At 37.4% G+C, this 23,406-nt stretch overlaps 1 protein-coding gene across 4 annotated transcripts in view; it reads left to right on the top strand.

Moving 5' to 3' along the window:
* C8H8orf34 (chromosome 8 C8orf34 homolog) overlaps positions 1-23,406 on the top strand; it is a 480,177-nt gene that overhangs the window by 84,496 nt on the left and 372,275 nt on the right. For all 4 annotated transcript variants that reach the window (XM_050800254.1, XM_050800253.1, XM_050800252.1 and 1 more), the window contains exon 2: positions 19,702-19,849. In XM_050800254.1, the coding sequence (XP_050656211.1) occupies positions 19,702-19,849 (148 nt within the window). The remainder of the gene's footprint in view (positions 1-19,701; positions 19,850-23,406) is intronic.

Here is a 23,406-nt window from a genome sequence, read left to right as displayed (position 1 = left end):
GGTATATACCCAGTAATGGGATGCCTGGATCAAATGGTATTTCTAGTTCTAGATCCTTGAGGAATTGCCACACTGTCTTCCACAGTGGTTGAACTAGTTTACAGTCCCACCAACAGTGTAAAAGTGTTCCTATTTCTCCACATCCTCTCCAGCACCTATTGTTTCCTGACTTCTTAATGATCGTCATTAAGAAGTTTTTAGCATGATGAGCTGTTGAATTTTGTCAAAGGTCTTTTCTGCATCTATTGAGATAATCATGTGTTTTTTGTCTTTGGTTCTGTTTATATGCTGGATTACATTTATTGATTTGCATATGTTGAAACAGCCTTGCATCCCAGGGATGAAGCCTACTTGATCATGGTGGATAAGCTTTTTGATGTGCTGCTGGATTCAGTTTGCCAGTATTTTATTGAAGATTTTTGCACCGATGATAATCAGGAATATTGGTAGAAAATTCTCTTTGTGTGTGTGTGTGTGTCTCTGCCAGGCTTTGGTATCAGGATGACGTTGTCCTCATAAAATGAGTTAGGGAGGACTCCCTCTTTTTCTATTGATTGGAATAGTTTCGGAAGCAATGGTACCAGCTCCTCCTTGTACCTCTGGTAGAATCTGGCTGTGAATCCGTTTGGTCCTGGACTTTTTTTGTTTGGTAGGCTATTAATTATTGCCTCAATTTCAGAGCCTGCTATTGGTCTATTCAGGGATTCAACTTCTTCCTGGTTTAGTCTTGGGAGAGTGTATGTGTCCAGGAATTTATCCATTTCTTCTGGGTTTTCTAGTTTATTTACACAGAGTTGTTTATAGTACTCTCTGATGGTAGTTAATATTTCTGTGGGGTCTGTGGTGATATTCCCTTTATCATTTTTTTATTGCATCTATTTGGTTCTTCTCTCTTTTCTTCTTTATTAGTCTTGCTAGCAAGCTATCAATTTTGTTGATCTTTTCAAAAAACCAGCTCCTGGATTCATTGATTTTTTTGAAGGGTTTTTGTGTCTCTATCTCCTTCAGTTCTGCTCTGATCTTAGTTATTTCTTGCCTTCTGCTAGCTTTTGAATGTGTTTGCTCTCACTTCTCTAGTTCTTTTAATTGTGATGTTAGGGTGTCAATGTTAGATCTTTCCTGCTTTTTCTTGTGGGCATTTAGTGCTATAAATTTCCCTCTACACACTGCTTTAAATGTGTCCCAGAGATTCTGGTATGTTGTATCTTGGTTCTCATTGGTTTCAAAGAACATCTTTATTTCTGCCTTCATTTTGTTATGTACCCAGTAGTCATTCAGGAGCAGGTTGTTCAGTTTCCACGTAGTTGAGCAGTTTTGATTGAGTTTCTTGGTCCTGAGTTCTAGTTTGATTGCACTGTGGTCTGACAGACAGTTTGTTATAATTTCTGTTCTTTTATATTTGCTGAGGAGTGCTTTACTTCCATCTATGTGGTCAATTTTGGAATAAGCGTGATGTGGTGCTGAGAAGAATGTATATTCTGTTGATTTGGGGTGGAGAGTTCTGTAGATGTCTATTAGGTCTGCTTTGTGCAGAATTGAGTTCAATTCCTGGATATCTTTGTTAACTTTGTATCTCGTTGATGTGTCTAATGTTGACAGTAGGGTGTTAAAGTTTCCCATTATTATTGTATGGGTGTCTAACTCTCTTTGTAAGTCTCTAAGGACTTGCTTTATGAATCTGGGTGCTCCTGTATTGGGTGCATGTATATTTAGGATAGTTAGCTCTTCGTGTTGAATTGATCCCTTTACCATTATGTAATGGCCTTCTTTGTCTCTTTTGATCTTTGTTGGTTTAAAATCTGTTTTATCAGAGACTAGGATTGCAATCCCTGCCTTTTTTTGTTTTCCATTTGCTGGGTAGATCTTCCTCTATCCCTTTATTTTGAACCTATGTGTGTCTCTGCACGTGAGATGGGTCTCCTTAATACAGCACACTGAAGGGTCTTGACTCTTTATCCAGTTTGCCAGTCTATGTCTTTTAATTGGAGCATTTAGCCCATTTACATTTAAGGTTAATATTGTTATGTGTGAACTTGATTCTGTCATTATGATGTTAGCTGGTTATTTTGCTCGTTAGTTGATGCAGTTTCTTCCTAGTATTGATGGTCTTTACATTTTGGCATGTTTTTGCAGTGGCTGGTACTGGTTGTTCCTTTCCATGTTTAGTGCTTCCTTCAGGAGCTCTTGTAGGGCAGGCCCGGTGGTGACAAAATCTCTCAGCATTTTCTTGTCTGTAAAGGATTTTATTTCTCCTTCACTTATGAAACTTAGTTTGTCTGTATATGAAATTCTGGGTTGAAAATTCTTTTCTTTAAGAATGTTGAATATTGGCTCCCACCCTCTTTAGGCTTGTAGAGTTTCTGCCCAAAGATTTGCTGTTAGTCTGATGGGCTTCCCTTTGTGGGTAACCTGACCTTTCTCTCTGGCTGCTCTTAACATTTTTTCCTTCATTTCAACTTTGGTGAATCTGATAATTATGTGTCTTGGAGTTGCTCTTCTCGAGGAGTATCTTTTTGGCATTCTCTGTATTTCCTGAATTGGAATATTGGCCTGCCTCACTAGGTTGGGTAAGTTCTCCTAGATAGTATCCTGAAGAGTGTTTTCCAATTTGGTTCCATTCTCCCTGTCACTTTCAGGTGCACCAGTGAGACGCAGATTTGGTCTTTTCACATAGTCCCATATATCTTGGAGGCTTTGTTCATTTCTTTTTACTCTTTTTTTCCTCTAAACTTCTCTTCTCACTTTATTTCATTCATTTGATCTTCAATCACTGATGCTCTTTCTTCCAGTTGATCGAGTCAGTTACTGAAGCTTGTGCATTTGTCGCATAGTTCTCGTGTCATTGTTTTCATCTCTATCAGGTCGTTTATGGACTTCTCTGCATTGGTTTTTCCAGTTATCCATTTGCCAAATCTTTTTTCAAGGTTTTTAGTTTCTTTGCACTGGGTTCGTGGTTCCTCTTGTAGCTCTGAGATGTTTGATAGACTGAAGTTCTCTCAACTTGTCAAAGTCATTCTCTCTCCAGCTTTGTTCCACTGCTGGTGAGGAGCTGGTTTCCTTTGGAGGGGGCAGGCGCTCTGATTTTTTGAATTTTGATCTCTTCTGTACTGCTTTTTCCCCATCTTTGTGGTTTTATCTACCTTTGGTCTTTGATGATGGTGATGTACAGATGGGGTTTTGGTTTGGTGTCCTTTCTGTTTGTTAGTTTCCTTCTAACAGTCAGGACCTTCAGCTGCAGGTCTGTTGGAGTTTGCTTGAGGTCCACTCCAGTTAGGCTACTACCAGATAGGCTCTCCCAGTTAGGCTACACAGGGGTCAGGCAACCACTTGAGCAGGCAGTCTGTCCATTCTCAGATCTCAACCTCCGTGCTGGGAGAATAACTACTCTCTTCAAAGTTGTCAGACAGGGACATTTACATCTGCAGAGGTTTCTGCTGCTTTTTGTTTAGCTATGCCCTGTCCCCAGAGGTGGAGTCTACAGAGACAGGCAGGCCTCCTCGAGCTGTGATGGGCTCCACCCAGTTGGAGCTTCCCCGGCAGCTTTGTTTACCTACTTAAGCCTCAGCAATGGTGGATGCCCCTCCCCCAGCCTTGCAGCCGCCTGGCAGTTAGATCTCAGAGTGCTGTGCTAGCAATGAGAGAGGCTCTGTGGGCGTGGGACCCTCTGAGCCAGGCGCGGGATATAATCTCCTGGTGTGCCATTTGCTAAGACCCTTGGTAAAGTGCAGTATTAGGGTGGGAGTGACCTGATTTTCCAGGTGATGTGTGTCACGATTTCCCTTGGCTAGGAAAAGGAATTCCATTCCCCCTTGTGTTTCCTGGGTGAGGCGATGCCTCACCCTGCTTTGGCTCTCGCTAGTTGGGCTGCACCCACTGTGCTGCACCGACTGTTGGACATGCCCCAGTGAGACGAACCCAGTACCTCAGTTGGAAATGCGGAAATCACCCATCTTCTATGTCACTCATGCTGGGAGTTGGAGGCTGGAGCTGTTCTTATTCGGCCATCTTGGTGCCCCTTCTACATTTGCCAGATGCTTTTAAAAACATCAGATCCTGTGAAACTCATTCAGTATCACAAGAATAGCATGGAGAAAACTGCCCCCATGACCTGAATACCTCCACCTAGTCCCGCCCTTGATGCTTGGGGATTATGGGGATTACAATTCAAGGTGAGATTTGGGTGGGGACACAGAGCCAAACCATATCACCTGTGTCTACCTGCCTTGCATGAAATGACATAAGAATGCCAAGGGCCAGAGGCTTCTTGCCTTCCCCCCAGCCAAGTTCACCCACTGATACCAGTTGCCCAGGAATGGACTTTAACTTCCAGTGATTCCAACAGCAGATATTGAGTGGGAGTTCCAGCAGTACTAGAAAAGTGAAGCAGACCAGAATAGCATTGCAAGGGCTTTAAAAACCAAGCTGTCATTGAAACTAAAGCCCACAAAAGTAGGCCAGAACCTACATGCTCAACCTAAACAGGGCGACTGACTGCTAAAATAAATGATAGGATATCATTAAATAGAATTTTGAGTCTACTTACATATTAACCAGAATGCCCAGGATATTTAAAAATATCACTTATCATACCAAGAAATAGAAAAACCACAATTTGGATGAGAGAAGGACAATCAACAAAAACCCGTATCAAGAAGAATTGGATGTTGAAATTATCAGGCAAAGATTTTAAAGCAGCTGTCATAAAAGTGGTTAAACAATCAATTACAAATGTTCTAGAGATAAATAAAAAATAGAAAATCTTAGCTAAGAAATAGAGATTGTAAAAAAAAGAACTGCCTGTAATCCCAGCACTTTGGGAGGCCAAGGCGGGTGGATCACGAGGCCAGGAGATCAAGACCATCCTGGCTAACATGGTGAAACTCCGTCTCTACTAAAAATACAAAAAAATTAGCTGGGTGTGGTGGCAGGCACTGTAGTCCCAGCTACTGGGGAGGCTGAGGCAGGAGAATGGCGTGAACCTGGGAGGCAGAGCTTGCAGTGAGCTGAGATCCGGCCACTGTACTCCAGCCTGGGTGAAAGAGTGAGGCTCCGTCTCAAAAAAAAAAAAAAAAAAAAAAAAAACAAAATAATAATAATCGTACACCATGGCTGAGTGAGATTTATTTCAGACATGTAAGGCTGGTTCAATATTTGAAAATCATTTAATATAATTCAACATATCAATAGGCTAAGGCAGAAAAGTCATATCATATTAACTGATGCAAAAATAAAATCATTGGACAGTACCCAATAACCATTAATGATAAAAAATATAAGACATTCAAAATAGAGGGTAACTTCCTTAACCTCATAAATGTATCTACAGACATCCTTCAGCTAACATTATACTTAATGGTGAAAAACTGAATGCTTTCCCTCTAAGGTTGGGTTCTAGACAAGGATGTTCACTCTAACCATTGCTATTCAACATATTTCTGGGAGTTCTTGCCAATATAGTAAGGCAATAAAAAGTAATAGAAGGTATACATATTGGAATGGGATAAATAAAACTATTTCTATTTGCAAATGACATGATTGTCTACAGAGATCATCCCAAGAAACTCCTACAACTAAATGAGTTTGATAAGGTTGTAGGATACATGATCGACACATAAAATCAATTGAATTTCTATATACTGACAAAAAGTAAAAGCCAGGCTAGAAATATAATATAACTTACAATTGTTTCAAACAAAATAAAATAGTTATAAAACTAAAGAAAAATCATGTACCAGATCTCTACGATGCAAAGTACAAAATGCTGGTTAAAACATTTAGCATCTCCATAAATTGATGTGTATAAAGCATTCCTATCATAATTTCATCAAGACTTTTTGTAGACATAGTCAAACTTACTCTGTACTTTATATGAAAAGAGCTTAGAATAGCCAACACAGTTTTGGAAGAAAAAAAAAATCACTCTTCCTGATTTCAAAGGATGAGATATGACTACAGAAATTAAGACACGGTGGTGCTGGTAGATGGATAAATACATAGGTCAATGGAACAAAATAGAGGACCCAGAAATAGATATACATACCTGATATGTGAATTAATTTTTGACAAAGGCACAAAAGTAATTCAATGGAGAAAAATACTCATCTCAATAAATGATACTGGATAAAGAGCATTCATAGGGAAAAATTGAACCTTGACATTAAACCTTGCATCTTACACAAAAGTTAACTCAAAATGGGTCATTGACTTGAATGTAAAGTATACAATTATAAAACTTTAAAAGATAACTAGGAAGAAAATTTTCAGGACCCAAGACTTACCGAAGATGACATATTTTCATATCTCTTGTATATACTACCAAATTATGACTAATAAATAAAATTGGTAAATAAGACCACATCAAAATTTAAAACTTCAGCTTTATGAAAAATCCTGTTAAGGGGGTAAAAAATGGCTGGGTGCCATGGCTCACAGCTGTAATCCCAGCACTTTGGGAGCCCGATGCTGGATGATCACTTGAGGTCAGGAGTTCAAGGCCAGCCTGGCCAACATGGTGAAAGCCCATCTCTACTAAAAATGCAAAAATTACCTGGGCATGGTGGTGTACTCCTTTAGTCCCAACTACTCATGGGACCAAGGTGGGAAAACTGCTTCAACCTGGGAGGCAGAGGTTGTAGTGAGCCGAGATCTTGCATTCCAGTCTGTGTGACAGAATAAGACCTGTCTCAATAAATAAATAAATAAATAAACAAATAAACAAAAATTTAAAAAAACTACAAAATGAGGAAAAATATTTACAAATTACATATCCAACAAAGCAGTAGTGTAATGCAAATGAACTCTCAAAACATAGTGGGGAAAAAAAGGGCAATTCCAGCCTGGCAAAATGGTGAAACCCTATTTCTACTAAAAATACAAAAAATTAGCCAGGTGTGGTGGCAGGCACCTGTAATCCCAGCTACTTGGGAGGTTGAGGGAGGAGAATCCCTTGAACCCAGGAGGCAGACTTTGCAGTGAGCCAAGGTCGTGCCATGACACTCCAGCCTGGGCAACAAGAGTGAAACTCCATCTAAAAACAAAACAAAACAAAAAATTCCTATTAGAAAATAGACAAAGTAAGTATAGACATTTTGCTGAAGAAGATTTACAGATGGCAGATAAGCACATCGGGGGCATTCAACATCATTATCCATTAGAGAAATGGAATTAAAACTACAATAAGATATCACTATAAATATGTAAGAATGGGCAAAATTACATATATATTGCAGATGTGAATGTAAAATTGTATAGTGACTCTGAAAATAGTTTGGTGGTTTCTTTTAAAACTAAAAATAGCCCTAACATGTAATGCAGTAATTGTACCCTTAGGTACTTATCCAAAAGAAATGAAAACTTATGTACACAGAAAAGCCTACACAGGAATGTTTACAGCAACATTTTCATAATATTAAAAACAGAGAAACTAACCAAAGGTCCTTTAAGGGTTATTAATGAACGGTTAAACACACTATGGTACACCTATATCATGAATAATACTCAGCAATAAAAAAGAATAAACCATTTATATGCATAACGATGTGGACAAACCTCAAGGAAATTATTCTTAATATTAAAAGCAAATATCAAAAGGATATATATTTCAATATATAAGATATGACATAACTGTATGTTATATAGCTATAGAGATGGAGAATAGAGTAGCAGTTGCCAGGGGTTAGATATAGAGGGAAGAATGGGTGGATGTGACTATAGAGTGATAGGATGAGAGAGTCTTTGGATGATAGTACAATTAATCATCTTGATTGTGACAGTGGTTACATGTAGTCACGCTACAATAAAATTGAATGGAACTACACACACACACACACACACACACACACAGAGGAATGCATATAAACTGGGAAATCCGAATAAGCTCTACAGATTGTACTAATGTCGGTTTCTTAATTTTCATATCGTATTATAGTTTTTCAAGATATTAGCATTCAAAGAAGCTGGCTAAAATGTAAGTTTCACACCATAGTGTGAAACCCTTTTGTACATTTCTTTGCAACTTCTTGTGATTGTATAGTTATTTCACAATTAAAGATTTTAAAATGTCTAATTTTTTATTATATGCAAACAAAATAAGAAAGATTATTTCATCTTTATTATATATTACATATAATATAGAAAATGTATTTATAGAATTATTATGTTCGGTTATTAAAGAATGAGATAAAAAATAAAAATCATAATATTCCCTTGAAAAAGTCAGATGTTCTTTAAAAAATGTAGCTGATTTCTCAAAAAAAGGAAATAAAGGAAATGGAGAGAATGTAATCTCAATATATAATTAGGTACAATGAAAATATCTTCCAGCTTAAAAAGCAAATAAAGATATTTCTGTGCAAACTGAAACAGAGAGAATTTGTCACTACTAAAATAAAAGGTTTTCCTTATGCTGCTGAAAATGATCCCAGACGGATGGTTGGAGATCAAGGAAAAAATAAGAGCAGTAAAAATGGCAAATACGTGGGTACATCTAAATGCATGCTAATGGTGTAAGATAAAAATTAAAAATATTTTGCAGGGTTTAAAATATATATAGAGAGAGTTACAAGACACAACAATAAAAACATAAGTCATGCTCGCTAACTGGAATCAAGGTATTCTAAAATCCTCATAAAATCTGAGATGATGGTAACGTAGTAATAAACACTTAATGTAGGTAAATGAAGTGTTAGTCTATAATCTCTGGATAACTATTAAAAGAATATTAAAAAGTCTGACTTTAAGACTAATGAGAGAAAATAGAAAAAAATTCAGTCAAAAAAGATGAGAGAAAAATGAACATAATCTTGGCAGAATAAATAGGAAGATGATAGAAACGAGATTAGGATGAATTTTTTCCTCATGATACCAGGATTCATTGTATAGCTGTGGTCATGAAGATGTTGTAATGATGGCATAAGACTGACAAATAGATTAATGAAACAGGATATAAGGTCTAAAAATAGGCCTGTGAATATATGGCCACTTGATTTATGACAAAGGCAGTCCTTGTAGCTAAAAGTTAATGCTTTTAAATGAATGAGTGTGGGATGATTGGAAATTCATATGAAGAAAAATTAAATAACACCTACCTCACCCCATAATAAATGTTGACTTTAGATGTTTTGCAGACCTACCTGTGCAAGGCAAAAACAGTGAAACTTTAGAAAATAATGTAAGATAATATTTGCATGAACATGAGATAGAGGATTTTAAAAAAAAGGACACAAAAGCACAAAGCATAAAATGAAGAATTAAATTTGGCTTCATTAAAATAGGTAACTTTTGTTTATCAAAAGAAACTATTAAGTGAACGAAAAGGCAACCACTCCCATACAGATCTTATATCCAGAATACACAAAGAACTTCAACAGACCATTATGAAAAAGAAAGGTATTAAGTAGAAAAATGGCAAATAAATATAGACAGGTGCTTTCAAAACAGAGGGTATCTGAAGGACCATTGAATATATGAAAAGGTGCTAAATTCCACTGGTAATCATGGAAATGCAAATTAGAATCATAGGGATTCTTTTACACCACCAGAATAATTTAAAAAATTAAAATGACAACATGTTGGTGAAGATGTAGAGAAATGGGAATGTGATGGGAGACAATTGTTTACAATCGTGTTTATAAAACTATCTGAAATTATTTAATAAAGTTGAAGACAAGCATGTTATTACTCATGAATCCCTCTGTAGGGATAAGTCCAACAGAAATTTGTGCAGATGTGCATACAAGACTGATCATAGCAGCCCTATTCATAATTATCAAGAAATGGAAATACTCAAATACCTTTAGTAGTAGAGTGGATGAATAAATTGTGGTGTATTCACACAGTGAAAACTAAACAGCAGTGAAAATGAATCAGACTATAGCTATATGCAGTATATGCATATGTCATGGGCAGATACGGAGTAATGAGTAAATCTCACAAACACAAGAATGAGCAAAACAAATAATACGTAGGTAATAGATATTGTATGTGCCTGTTTATTTTAATACTGACAACAGGCAAAAGTCAACTGTGGTGCTTAGTGGTATGGTATCATAGAAAGATAGTTGGTCTTTGTCCTAGTTCCTGACCCATAGATCCTAAAACCCTTGGAATTTCCTCATGATAAGGGTGAGAGGAGCTTCTTTTGTTCGAATGAGGTGACTTGTCAGGGTTCTAGATAGCCTCAGGTTGAGGGCTGCTTGCCAGACAGACCAAACCTTGATTAGAAGCTCGAAACTTTCAGTCCCACCCGAAAACCTCTTACGAGGGGAGAGAGGCTGGAGATTGAGCCAATCACCAATGGTCAATGACTTAATCAATCATGCCTGTGTAATGAAACCTCCATAAAAAAATAAATAAATAAACCCTAAATGATGGGATTCAGAGAGCTTCTTAGTTGCGGAACACATTTCACATGTTGGGAGGGTGGTTCACCCTGACCCCACAGGGACAGAAGCTCCTGTACTTGGGATCCTTCCAGACCTCACCCTATGTATCTCTTTATCTGGCTGTTCACTTGTATCCTTTATAATTAACCTGTAATAGAAAGTAAAGTGTTTTCTGGAGTACTGTGAGCTGTTCTAGCAAATTATCAAACCTGAGGGGATTGTAGGGACTGCTTATTTATAGCCAGTTGGTCAGAAGTATGCGTGGCCTAGGACTTTTCAGTGGCATCTGAATCTTGTAAGACTGAGTCTTTAATTGGCAGGATTTGATGATAACACATACATAGTACTAGAATTGAATTGAACCGTTGGACCTATAATTGACATCCAGAAAACCAGAGAACTGGTTTTTGGTGCTGGATGCAAAGCAAAAAAGGTGTCTACCGTAACTTTAGAGTGATGAATTTTAGGAGACTGAAACGGTCCTTGTGAATGAGGAAAGGGATGCGATTTCCAGCTTAGCAGCTCTAAAGATTTGATCGTGCAATTGCCTGGAGCTGAATATTCTCTTGGGGGATGACTTACAAGACAACTTGACAACTTGTTTCCTTATCTTGAGAAATATAACATCGAGAGAGACCAAACAGGCAACCCCTCTTCTCTAAACATTTTTTTTTTCTTATAGGAAACAAAATGGGAAGACACTTTGCTATGAAATCTAGTTCATATACCCCACGTGATATGTTATATGCAGTTTTTCTACTCCTTACAACAAACTGATAAGGGAGATATTGTCCTACCGACTTTAGGGATGAGAAAATGGAGGCTCAGAGAACTAAGCGAGTAGCTTAAACTCATACTAACAGTGAGGGATAGAGCCAGGCTATAAATCCAGGTCAAACACCAAAATCTGTACCTTCCTATTAAACCCCACTCTCATCCCAAATTCTCTTTTAGGGTGCATGGAATCAAAATAATGTCTGTGTATGTCCTGGTGTTCAGCTATGATGGTACAGTGTATCCATCACCAGTTTCTCATTATCCTGTCATTCTGAGCACCTCATTTTAGATACACATTCTTTATAAATGATTAAAGGCTAAAATAAAGTAATTTTAATTGAACTGAGAGACATTTTCTTTTTTATGGGAGCTTCTATATACATCTGCTACTTGCCATCACAAATTTATTTAATGTATTTGAGTTTTTTGAACTGCTTTGCTCTTTCCACTGTCACCTATATTGTACTCCTACAGAGGTATTTTCAAGTAAGACTGTGTGAAGTCCTACCTGACACTAAATCAGTTGCTTCGATAGACTATTATGTTGAGGAATGTAATCCCTAACTGAAATTATTTCCGTAGGATATGCTAATTTCTCACTGGAAACTTTGATGTTTGCCTGGAAATTTAACTACAAGCTTGTGCTATTATATGAAGACTATTTAAAACTGCATACTAAATGTTCAATTATTAACCTGAGAAGACATCTCTGTATTAGAAGGCATCAGACAAAATATTGCATGATTTGTCGTAATTGGAAAGTTCTGCTGGTTAGATTTATTACTTGCCTATATTGTTATTATTATTACTATTATACTTTAAGTTCTAGGGTACATGTGCACAACATGCAGGTAGGAGATATACTTGCCTACATTATTTTTTTATTTTTTATTTTTTTGCTATTTTTTAAAATTATTATTATTATACTTTAAGTTCTAGGGTACATGTGCATAACGTGCAGGTTTGTTACATATGTATACTTGTGCCATGTTGGTGTGCTGCACCCATTAACTCGTCAGCACCCATCAACTCATCATTTACATCAGGTATAACTCCCAGTGCAATCCCTCCCACCTCCCCCCACCCCGCCATGATAGGCCCCGGTGTTTGCATTATTAAAAGTAGAAAGAATTCAGTGTCTATGATTCAGCTTTACAATTTAGAATGTTTAGTTTTTAGTTGTGGTATTTTCATTATTCCTAATCTTCATTATTCTAGCAATTTATTTTTTATTTTCCCTACCTTTATCTCTGGATTTTATTCCATAGTATACAACAAGGCTAATTATGCTTTTAAAATTTATGACAAATGGATATGATAAATCTAATTTTACATTAAATAATGTTTGAGAAAGCCAAGAGCCTTACAAGTCAGGGATGCCAAAGATCTTATTCCTGAGGCTTGTATAGTTCTGGATGTGTGGCTATGACTGTGTGCATTGGTGGGTTGTTGGTAAGGGTCAGGTGATCTGGAATAAGCAAGGAGTTAAGAAACAACTTTTAACAAGCACCATTGTAAAAGTGCATATATGTTGTCTGGATTATGCATCTTGTATGCAATTCTTAAATGTATAGTGAATTATTAAATCTATGTAAAATACCTAATACTTGTGCCTATCAGACTCAATAAATGACTGATATTTTATTTTATTTATTTTTTGAAACAGAGTATCTCTCTGTTGCCCAGGCTGGAGTGCAGTGGCACCATCTCGGCTCACTGCAACCTTCGCCTCCTGGGTTCAAGTGATCCTCCCGCCTCAGCTTCCCGCATAGCTGGGGTTACAGATGTACACTACCATGGCCAGCTAATTTTGTATTTTTAGTAGAGACAAGGTTTCACCATTTTGGTCAGGCTGGTCTTGAACTCCTGAACTCAAGTGATCCGCCTATCTCGGACTCCCATAGTGCTCAGTAAAAGACTGACATTTTAAATCATTACTATTCACATTGCTTTCCTGCTGGGTTCAGCCTTCCATTGAAATCACAGTTTTGACTGGGAATAAGCGAAGTGGATTTAGGGCTGGTGTGGATTTGGATCTGAGGTGGAGGAAGGTTGAGCCATCGGGGACAATCTGAGATCTCTGAATGTCAGGGAAGAATCTGACAGAAAGAGATCAGAGAGATGCCTGTCCTGTTCTCACTGTGCATGGAAACCTAGATACTGCATTGGAACCTGTTTTTTACTAAAACCAAAACTCATAACAGCTTAAGGGTGTAATGAGGCAGAAAAAACATCCTTACCATTCTATTGCCATTCGAAAAAAATAGAATGAGAGAAAAGGCATGAATGGGCTATGAGTGCGGAAGGAAACCAAGTAGAATTTCATCCACTGGGAAAGGTGACATCAATTTTAAATGGGGGTGGTTTGAGAATAAAGTACATTTTTGGAGGCAACCAAATATCAAGTGGATATTTTTTCATGTATTCATTGTCAATTCCATGCTTATTACCTGCCTATTTATGAAATACTGTTGGGTAGTGGCAGTGGGGATGAATGTTTGGAAGGCTGTGATCTCAAACGCAAATTTTTAATAGAGATTTAATTAAAAACAAAATTGAAACAGATGCAGATTTAGAGTAAATAAATTCAGTCATCAGATTTTAATGCTACTTGTGAACTAAATAACATTCTACAGCTGATAACATGCCATATGCTATTAATATTGGTAATAATTTATGGGTGCTGAATAAAAAATATATTTAATTGGTACCACCTCCATCATTAATAGAGTACAATGCCCTGCATATGTATTGATTTAACAAAAAAGGTCATGTAGTAAAAGATTCCTGGGATTTTGGAAATGGTTTTAACTTTGTTTCCTAACAACTTTCTCCTGAGGTTAAAAGGGATACAAGCATTACTTTCCTGTTAGGGAAATGAAGCAAAAAGTAAGTTAGTCCCAAGTCACAAATTTTTAGGCAGAGTGCCATGCTGGCTATGTGCTGTGGTACCCAGGGCCAGGGTTTTTAACCTGAAGTCGTTGAAACCTTAGAGGCTCATTACATGAATGGGTAAACACCAGGAATATTGTATACAAATCGAAGTTTCTGTGCGCCCAAGTGCTCTTTTGTTTTATAATCAAGGAATCTTACAGGTTCTAGCACATGAAATGGATCTTTTACTAATAATTTCTACTGTTGCTTAAAGACTCATTCCAGTGTTAATAATAAATGAGTCTATGATGAGTTACCAACTTACTTATGACTTTGCTTTTATCTAATGAAAATTAACATTAAAATGCATTTTGAGACGATCATCGTTACTAATTAGTATTCATTCTCCAGCTCAATCATGCTAATTTTCTAAATAGCAGTGCAAGGTTAACTGTTGCTGGTTATTAGACACCTAAATTCCAGTAGCCCTTTCACGTTGCAAAATATAAATTTTCACTCAATAATTGCATAATGATTTATATTCTCTAAGTTGCTTTTCAAAATTTGTAAAAAGGAATTTTGTTTTGTATGCATTTTTTTTTTTTCCTTTTTTTCTTTTATTTTAAGTTCTGGGATATGTGGGCAGAACGTGCAGGTTTGTTACATAGGTATACAGGTGCCATGGTGATTTGCTGCACCTATCAATCCGTCATGTAGGTTTTAAGTCCTGCATACATTAGGTATTTGTCCTAATGCTTCCCTTCCCTTGCCCCCAGGTGTGTGATGTGAGACCCCAGTGTGTGATGTTCCCCTTCCTGTGTCCATGTGTCCATGTGTTCTCATTGTTCAACTCCCACTTATGAGTGAGAACATGTGGTATTTGGTTTTCTATTCCTGTGTTAGTTTGCTGAGAATTAGGACTTCTAGCTTCATCCATGTCCCTGCAAAGGACATGAACTCATACTTTGTTATGGCTGTATAGTATTCCATGGTTTATGTGTCATATCTTCTTTATCCAGTCTATCACTGATGGCCATTTGGGTTGGTTCTGAGTCTTTGCTATTGAAAATAGTGCTGTAATCGTATGCATTTATAATTTTTAAACAAACGTATTTGTACCAGCACCAAAATTATAATTAACAATAAAGGAAACAGGTATTAGTTCAGGGAGTTATCTTACTAAGTAGTATACTCATGAAGTTAAAGATTCTAGTTGATAAAAAACATTATTAAGAGAACATTGATTCATTTTATTATTAAAAATATAAGTCTAATAAAATGTGTATTATCATATATAATATTACAAATGTATATTGATAAATATTGTAATAATAGTAGTAATAATAAACATAAATATATAATATAAATATGTAAACTATATGTTGTATAAATGTAGAAAAATAATAGTAAAAATAAAAATATTGGCTAAGACTTTTTGGGAGTACATCACTAAGAGTTAAGTCAGGAAAATGGAAACCACTTTATGTATCTGTGTTAAATAGGGCATATTAAAAATGGGTTTATGATAGAGAGTTAAAAGGTTGGGCCACAGAGGACATAGAAATGCTGCTGAAGTTGGAGGGGGTATCACCAAAGGTCAGAGGAGCTGACCCTGAATATACCAGCCTGCAGCAGGGAAGCATGTGGTTCTCAAATGCTTGCCTGGAAGCTGCTGCAATTCTTCAGTGTCTTTGTGGAGCTCTCATCACTATCTCAGTCAGCAGTGGAGGTTTCCACAAGCTTGCTAGGAAGCTGTTGTGAATCTGTCATCTGTTGTCACATCTGCCTGCAATCAACTCCGAAGATTAATATTTTTATACTTCGCTCTGCTTTCTGAATCTCCTACACATTTCTTTCACTGGGAAACTCTAACCCAGATCATACTGAGATTTCTGAGAATTCATTCCCAGCCTTAGAAAGAGGTGTTAGTCCATCACAGAAGGCTACATACAGCTCAAGCCCTTAATGGGTGCTTTGCAGTCATTATCTTATTTAATCTCCATGGCAACTGTATGATGTAGCTACTATTGTTTTTCACATCTAATAGATGGACTATGAATGTTAAAGTAGGAGATGAGGGATTCAAATAGTGGCTATTAGGCTGGGCATGGTGGCTCATGCCTATAATTACAGCACTTTGGTAGGCCAAGGCCAGTGGATAACTTGAGGTCAGAAGTTTGAGACCAGCCTGGCCAACATGGAGAAACCCTATGTCTACCAGAAAATACAAAAATTAGTCATGTGTGATGGTGACACCTGTAGTCCCAGGTACTCGGGAGGCTGAAGTGGAAGAATAGCTTGAACCTAGGAGGCGGAAGTTGCAGTGAGCTGAGACTGTGCCACTGCACTCTGTCCATAGCCTGGGTGACAGAGTGAGACTCCTCAAAGAAAAGAAAAGAAAAATAGTGGCTATCAGATTTCGAAGCCTGAGTGTCTAATCACTAGTTTCCTGTATCTTCAACTGCATATTGTTTATATTAATTTTATTGATATAAGTATGAACTAAAACTCCTGTTGGTGACAGCTGCTAATTTATTTTGTTTGCAACTTGTATGTCCCAGTTTAACTAGCCTGGGAGTGCACACAGTATGGTATTAAAATTGATACCTACATTCTACCAATCCCTGAGTACTTAGTCTAAAATGTCCACAAACATTTTGTTCCAGGGTAGGAGTGCTCTTACCACTTCATTGTTCTATTAATTTATATACACCCACAGCCTGAGAAATTCCTATTCTCCCAGGGAATTTCATGTCACGACTCTTGAACTGATGGTAAGAATTGAAGGCGAGGCTCTTCTCTCTCCCTGGAAGTGCCATTTGGCGTTCAGCTTATGTACCTGAAACTGGCTTGATGCTCTAGAATACATTTTTTCCTATGGTGAATGATTCCTATAAAACTTTCTGCAATTGATTTCTACTGCAAGTTAACATACTAGCTGGGCAACTTGATTCTCACCTTTTCAAATCTATCGGTCCCTCAGGTCTATCTCTGTGGCTCTAAATTCTTGTGGTGGAAAGAAATCAGTCTTTTTATTGCCATGATTGGCAAATCTAAGCATTTAAATTTTCATGTCTGGGAAAGGGGTTTCTGTCAAGTTCAAGTCCTCAGAATGATTCAAGTCCGGAAGATACATGGGTTAAGTGAGAAGCAGGGTAATTACTCTTGTAAATACAATCATTTAAAACTAGACTTTTGTCCAACCAAGATACCCAACATACCCTATTGCAAACATCTACTATGATCATTTTGCTCATGACTGAACTTGTCCTGTGTCTTTAATCTCATATATTGATTGATACAATACAAATATATCCAAAATAGTTAATAGACTGATACTATTTTTAAAACTTAAGAGTAATTACTTGGTTTATTATGACTGTATAATCCAACTTCTAAAGAAAAATGTAGGAACACTTCAGTTTATTAAAAAAAGAAATCTAGAAACTTTCCATCCACTTTGAAAGGTAAATTCAAAAACAAAACAAAAACCATGAGATTTTTAGAGGTGTCAGGATAGAAATGGCTGTGGCTTGTAAGTTCCATTACCTGACTTAATTTTGCTTTATCTGAGTGTCCAGATATTCTGTGACAATTGCAATCCAGTTGTACCTTCTATTTATTTTTTTTCTATTTTCTGAAACTCTTTATAATATAAAATTAGTTCAAATAAAACATAATACATAATAGAGGTAAAATCCAAAATGTTTTAGATTGCATTCCACAGATGTATAATTAGGATTTAATTGAACTCTGCATTACTTTACAATTACCTCCACAACAGTAGCAGAATGGCCTTTTTTATTTATAACTATGATAATTGAAATATTAAATAGCAGAAATGAATAATACTGGTGACAACTGTTTGCTTACTTGTTTTTCAGAATATACAAAGTATTACACTTGTCTAATAAATATCTTGCATCATAATGTATTTGTGGTAAAAATCCTTTGCTCTTTTTACTTCTAACTCTGTGTTCAATCTACACATTTTTTAAATATGCAGAAATATTTAATCCATGACTCTGTGATCAACTTGGAATCTTGTTATCTGCAAAATCCATTTAACCTCTGCCCAGAGAAAGCCATGTTTTCCTAGACTTAAAAATGTAAATAAATATCCCTTAGATAACCTGAACAGAAGTTTCTTATATAGCATGTCTGAGCACTATATTTTGCTGGGCTATGAAAGGTTTAATTGTTATTTATTGGCACAATAAGGGACTCTAGTTACTAATATCTACCTGTAGTCAATAAAGCAAGCATTGATTGGTTGATTGATTCATTGAGTCATTCATTCAATAGGTATTGATTCAGCACCAGCTATGAGCTAGGCAGAGTTCTAGGCCCTACAGAGAAAACTGATATCAAACTAAGCAAGTCCTTTTCCAAGTGCTACAGTAGGGGTGGGGGAGGAGAGAGATAACAAACAGGTGAGCAAATATTAAACAAAATGATTCTGGAGAGTGCTAAATGCTGTGAAGAAGATAAAATGATAAAGTAATAAAGACTTCTGAAGATTGGTTAGGGTAACCTCTCGTAGAGGTATCATTGGAGAATGAAGGATGACAAACCAGCCATCTGACCATGAGAGAACATCATTCAAGGCAAAGGAAACAGACCACCACCAACAAAAAAAAGATGCACTGGGGAATTTCCAGTAACACTTTTGTTAGCTCTCTTAATATCTGATTTTTTGAGCACTAGAACCACTGCCTCTCACAGAATCTGAGCTTAAAACAGCAATGAACAGACTGGAATTCTAGGCTAAAACCAACAAGATGAAATGTGACTGATATGAATATAAATGGTGCACATAAGTTCACAAACCCAATTACACAGCACAAAATGATATCCATGTGGCTTGACAGCTGTTCATATTTGAACAATCTAGGGATTCTAATGGACTGCAAATTGGAGATTGCTCTTTGGTGTGCCTGACTGGAAAATATTTTTTAAAAAAGTGTAGATCTTACCCTTGGGCAGATTTCAGCCCACTTTAAAGTATCATTAGAGCTGTCCAAAATGGAACAGCCTGCCTTGCAGGTAGATAACTCACCATTGCTCAACTCAAAAAAGAGCAGAAGGAAGGAAGAAGGAAGGAAACGCATCAGGAATTTTTACAAAAAGAAAATTCTGTATTTCTTGGAGACTACTTTAAGACACTTTTTGGTTTCTATAAGTCTGTGGCTTATTACTTGTTTCTTTAATTCCAAGAAAAATTTCTTCACTTTTGTTATTTTTATACCATTAAGAAGAAAAAAAATGACATTTATATAAGGTAGATGGTGAAGTTTAGCAAAAGTTTAGTTTATAATGATATCTCTCAAAACAGCAAACTGAAGTTTAAAATTCTTAAGCTATAATTTTAAAGGAATTTAGATTAAACTTTTAGTATGTTGTTGGCTAAGTATAACACAAAATAAAAAATAAATGTATCTTGGCTTTGCCACATATTAGCTCTGTAACATGGACAATTTACTTCTCTGCTATTGTTTCCTCAGAATGAGGGCAGTAACTGTCTGAAAATATTGTTATAAGCACGAAGTTAGTTGCTGTATATAAAGCAGTTAGACCAGTGCCTGACAATATTAAATGCTAAGTAAGTGTTTGCTATTATTGTTGCTGTTATTATTAATTATAATTGTGCACTCTATTCTGCCTTCAGGAATTAATGACCAAGTTAATAACTGAGACACCTGACCAGCCAATCCCATTTCTCATTGACCATCTTCAGTCTAAACAAGGGAACCGTGGACAACTTCAAAGAACTTTGTCTGGATCTGCAGCTCTATGGGCAGAAAGCGAAACATCAGGTAAATGAAGAATATATATGCAGTTAATTTGGGATTCATTTAATGTCAAAATTTCAAAACCCTTTGATTCTAATAAGATAAATCTAGATAGATAGTTACTGAAGGTTTCATGTGTTCATCTCTGACCTTACCTACGTGCTAAAATTTGTCATAAATTATTTAATTTGAATATATTGTAATGTATTATGTATCAAAATACAAGAATCAGCACATTCCATTTTAATACAGATAAGATTCAGATTTGCATCAAAAGATTTTATCGTGTATAAATGCAAACTAGTTATCCTAAACTTATTTTTAATGAATAATTTGAATTAAATGCTTATAGCTTATCTATATAGAAAGATAATAGTAGAGTTCTACAGGATTACTTTTCTTGTTGCCCAAATTGATGATTGTTCTTTATTTCTCCATGCCCCAATTTTATCCTGTGTAGTAAACTTTGGGAAGATTCACTGACTCTTTACATCAGGGAACTAGTTTTCTGAGTGTATAATAGCCTCATCTCCCCAGTAAACACTGGTGAAAGAATTAGGTAGACATGACCTCAGTCTTTGCTCATAAAATGTGTTTACACATTGGTCTGTTAGTTTGACATTTACTTTCAAATCCAAATCCCCTCATGCCCATTGCTTGGGTAACCAACTTCTTGTCTGATTCCGGTAGAAATCCGACTGTACTCCAAATGACTTTCCTTGGATGGTGTTATCTCTTCTCTCTGCCTCTTCATGCTTTATGGGATCCCATGCAAGGATTTTGGTCTTCTTTGGTTGTATCTCGTATGAATGCCTTCTTGGCCTTAACTTTCTTGGGTTTAGATTCTAAGTAGAATGGGTAGGTAGGCAGGGGCTTTGGTTTATAGGTACCAAGATGGTACCCATAAATGCAGATCAGATGAGTATCTATGAATTTGCTGTAGCTCATGTGAGTCCATATTTTATAAATCAGTAGCTGAAGAGATAGGAGTATATTGAACTCTGCATTTTTTTTTTTTTTTTTTTTTGAGACAGAGTCTCACTCTGTCATCCAGGCTGGAGTGCAGTGGCGCGATCTCGGCTCACTGCAAGCTCCGCCCCCCGGGTTCACGCAGTTCTCCTGCCTCAGCCTCCCGAGTAGCTGGGACTACAGGCGCCCGCTTCCACAGCCGGCTAATTTTTTGTAGTTTTAGTAGAGACGGGGTTTCACCGTGTTAGCCAGGATGGTCTTGGTCTCCTGACCTCGTGGTCTGCTGGCCTCAGCCTCCCAAAGTGCTGGGATTACAGATGTGAGCCACTGCGCCGGCCAACTGCATTTTTAATCGCACACATTAAGTACCTCAGTGTTTACGTGTCGGAAGTCTGTGCATGATTTAGCTGAGTCCTCTGCTTGGTCCCACAGGGCTGCAAATCAACTTGTTGGCTGGGTTACATTCTCATCTGGAGGCTGGACTAGGAAAGAATCTGCTTCCAAGCTCATTTGGGCTGTTGGCAGAACTAATTTTCTGCAGCTATATGGCTGAGGTCCCTATTTTCTGACTGACTTTCAGCCAGGAGCTACTCTCGCCTCCTAGGTGCAACCCAGAGTCCCTGCCACATGTCTCTCCCATCACGTCAGCTTACTAATTCTTCCTCCTTTTCTTCTTTTTCCTCTTATTCTCCTCCTCCTCCTCCTCCTTCTTCTTCATCTTCCTTCCTCCTTCTTTTTTTCTTCTTTAAAATGGAGTCAGGGTCTTGCTCTATTGCCTGGGCTTTAGTGCAGTGGCATGATCATAGTTCACCATGACCTTGAACTTCTGGGCTCAAGTGATCCTCCTACTTCAGCCTCCCAAAGCATTGGGATCACAGTTGTGAATCACCGCACCCAGCCGGCAACCCACTTCTTTAAAGTTAACAAGGCATTTTTCTCATTCCAATCTACTACGATGGATCTTATATACTAGAATGTAATCATAGCATTGACACCTCATCACCTTTGCCATATTCTACTGTTTCAAAGCAAGTTAAAAGTCCTGTCTGCATTTGAGGGGTGGGGATAATGTGGGAGGAAATACCATGGGAAAGAGATCATGGTTAAGAACTACCATGTTATTCTATCAGTTCTCTTAGTACCTGTTGATGAATTTTAATTTCTTGCGGCTCACTTGAGTAGATAATTTTAGCAGGTATTGGATGTGAGTCTAAAGCTTTGAGGATGGGTCAAAGCAGGAGTCCCAGATGTGACCTTCAATTTCATACAGATAACAGTAAGAGTGAAAGAATAAAGGAAGATGTGGGTCAAATTTATAGATAGCGTATGGGATGGACTGGGAGAAGGCAAGTGTGAGATGATTTCACGTGCTCTAAATTTTCTCTATTTATTATGTGGTGAGGGCACTTGCCAAGACAAGTGGTTGGGGGGTCAGATAGGGAAGACTGAGGTAAGTGCACCAATTATGGAAAGTCACCAAGAGAAAGGAAAAAAGAGTTGGCAAAGGAAAATTTTTTAAAAAGATTGTCATGCAGTTCTGGGGCCTAACTGAAGTCGAGGACATGAATTAATTATTATTAATGAATCATGGAAACCATGAGTAAGATTGTTATTTTTCTCTAGCAGTGCTCAGAAAGTTCTGGGAAGGAAGAGAGAAAACAGTTTGGGAGGCTTTGAGAATTGTGGTTGTGTTACTACAGCAAGGGTGGGAGAAGTTTTGCAAAAGGAGTTGAGGGTATTTGTGAGCAAACTGCAGGTGATCAAGCTGTCTGAGAAGTAGAGAGCAAGTGGAGGGGGAGGTTCAGACAGAGAAAGCCAATCAAAACTTTCAGGAGATCAATATGGTGAAAATATGAGCAACACAGAAGGATACAAGCTGTGCTGAGAGATTGTGATATTTGAGATCAAGATGTTTGATGTGGAATGATTCCAGATAATGAGAAAATCCTGTGGGCAGCTTTAGTTTGTGGGTAGCAGAAATATCAGGGAAGCGAAGCTCTTCAGAGTTGAGCAGGGCAAGGAAGTATGAGGCTTGATGCATGGTTTGTCTAAGGATAAATAGGTCAGTATAGTTTATTTCAAGTTATTGAAAGGACAAGAGACAGGAAAAGACTATGCCACTGTCTGAAGTAAGGCTGTGAGATTGATCAGAGGCGAAAAGGTGGTGATAATGTGTGATAATGAAGAGAAATGAGTAGTATAGCTAAGTGACATTTCCCTTAAGAGAACAGACACTTTTACTTTACTCTTGAGGCTTCAATCATAGAAGCCTCATTGAAACAGGAGATCCAGCCCTGCTTCCACAGCCTGTGGTTGTGGAACATGGGACATGGGGCAAGAGCATCTATCATCCCAGGAAGCTGCAGAGGAGGGAACACTATCGTGGGAAGAATGGGGGCTGTGCTAAGACATGAAAGGGGACATTTGAAGATAGAAGAGTGTTTATGTGGAGGGTATGGCCCAGAGGAAGGGGAAAAATTTTAGAGGGAAAGTACGGCAGGCAGGAAGAGAAAAGCATAGATGAATTGTTGGATATGAATGAAACTGAAGAGGTTATAATTGAATGATGGTAAATAATGCCAGTTTAAACCCTGACTGTAATTTTGAATTAC

This window comes from Macaca thibetana, chromosome 8 (genome assembly GCF_024542745.1).
Source record: "Macaca thibetana thibetana isolate TM-01 chromosome 8, ASM2454274v1, whole genome shotgun sequence".
NCBI lineage: Eukaryota > Metazoa > Chordata > Mammalia > Primates > Cercopithecidae > Macaca > Macaca thibetana.
Note: the sequence above shows the minus strand (reverse complement) of the source record. Positions and strands in the feature narration are given on the sequence as shown.